This window comes from Salvelinus sp. IW2-2015, linkage group LG10 (assembly GCF_002910315.2).
Source record: "Salvelinus sp. IW2-2015 linkage group LG10, ASM291031v2, whole genome shotgun sequence".
NCBI lineage: Eukaryota > Metazoa > Chordata > Actinopteri > Salmoniformes > Salmonidae > Salvelinus > Salvelinus sp. IW2-2015.
The window spans coordinates 18,179,741-18,181,216 of NC_036850.1; the positions used below are offsets into that span (position 1 = coordinate 18,179,741).

The following is a 1,476-nucleotide window of genomic DNA, read 5'->3' on the forward strand; positions in this document are numbered from 1 at the left end:
AAAATCGAAAAGAGATAGAAAAAAAAATAATAAATATATACAAGAAGTACGAAAAAATACAATGTGCACGAGAGCACTAAAAAATACACGTCTACACTGCTACGCCATCTTGGATCATCATCATCAACGATAGACAGCTGCCTCTAATTGAGAACCAATCTAGGCAACCATAGACATACATAAACCCCTAGACAATAATAAAAACACCTGCATCCCCCATGTCACACCCTGACCTAACTAAAATAATAAAGAAAACAAAGATAACTAAGGCCAGGGCATGACAGGTAGCAACTTTGAAGAATCTTTGTTTAACACTTTTTGGGTTACTGCATGATTCCATATGTTATTTTATAGTTTTGATGTCTTCACTATTATTCTACAATGTAGAAAATAGTCAAAATAAAGAACAACCCTTGAATGAGTAGGTGTGTCCAAACTTTTGACTAGTACTGTTTTTGCAGGAGACAAAACATGGATGGATGGACACACGAGTTTGGTCTGTGTGTGAGTGTGTCAAATCAAATCAAATCGTATTTGTCACATGTGTCGTAAACAACAGGTGTAGACTAACAGTGAAATGCTTACTTCCCAACAGTAAAATTGAAAAATTATAGAAAAATAATAACACCAGGAATAAATACACAATGAGTAACGATAACTTGGCTATATACACAGCACATCAGTACCAAGCCGATGTCTAGGGGTAGAGGTAATTGAGGTAGATATCTACATATAGATAAGGGTAAAGTTACTAGGTAACAGGATAGATAATAAGCGGAAGGAGCAGAGTATGTGAGTCAAAACCGTTAGTGCAAAAGTGTCAATGCAGATAGTCTGGATAGCCATTTGTGTAACTATTTATGAGTCTTATGGTTTGGGGGTAGAAGCTTTTCAGGATCCTGTTGGTTACAGATTTTGCATCGGTACCGATTGCCATGCTGTAGCAAAGAGAACAGTCTATGACTTGGGTGGCTGGAGTCCTCGACAATTTTTAGGGCTTTCCTCTGACATCGCCTGGTATAGAGGTCCTGGATGGCAGGGACTTCAGCCTCAGTGACATACTGTGCCGTATGCGCTACCCTCTGTAGTGCCTTGCGGTCGGAGGCCGAGCAGTTGCCATACCAGGCAGTGATGTAACCAGTTAGGATAATCTCCATGGTGCAGCTGTAGATCCTTTTGAGGATTTGTGGACCCATGCCAAACAGAAAGTTTAGCCTTTTCAAATTTGGGACAGGGAAGAATCTGAGAAAATAATTGATCATGAGATTAAGGGTTAGAACTAAAACGGCATCTACACTGACATCTGTGTTCCCATCGAATAAAAAAAGGAGTTTCCCACCATTGTATACTTTGACGTGATTACAGAGGAGTTCAAGGATGAGTCCTTCTGCCCTTTTACCCTGTGTACAGGAGACCACAGCACAAACTAACTACACAGACCGTTTATTAGGTTGACTAAAAACCTCCTAGTAACTG

The 1,476-nt window shown here is 39.8% G+C and overlaps 1 protein-coding gene across 1 annotated transcript in view; it reads right to left on the minus strand.

Moving 5' to 3' along the window:
- Positions 1-1,196, minus strand: part of LOC111969445 (dysbindin domain-containing protein 1) — a 47,990-nt gene extending 46,794 nt beyond the window's left edge. Inside the window, exon 1 of the mRNA XM_023995601.2 lies at positions 965-1,196. Within this exon, the coding sequence (XP_023851369.2) occupies positions 965-1,196 (232 nt within the window). The remainder of the gene's footprint in view (positions 1-964) is intronic.
- Positions 1,197-1,476: the final 280 nt, after the last annotated feature.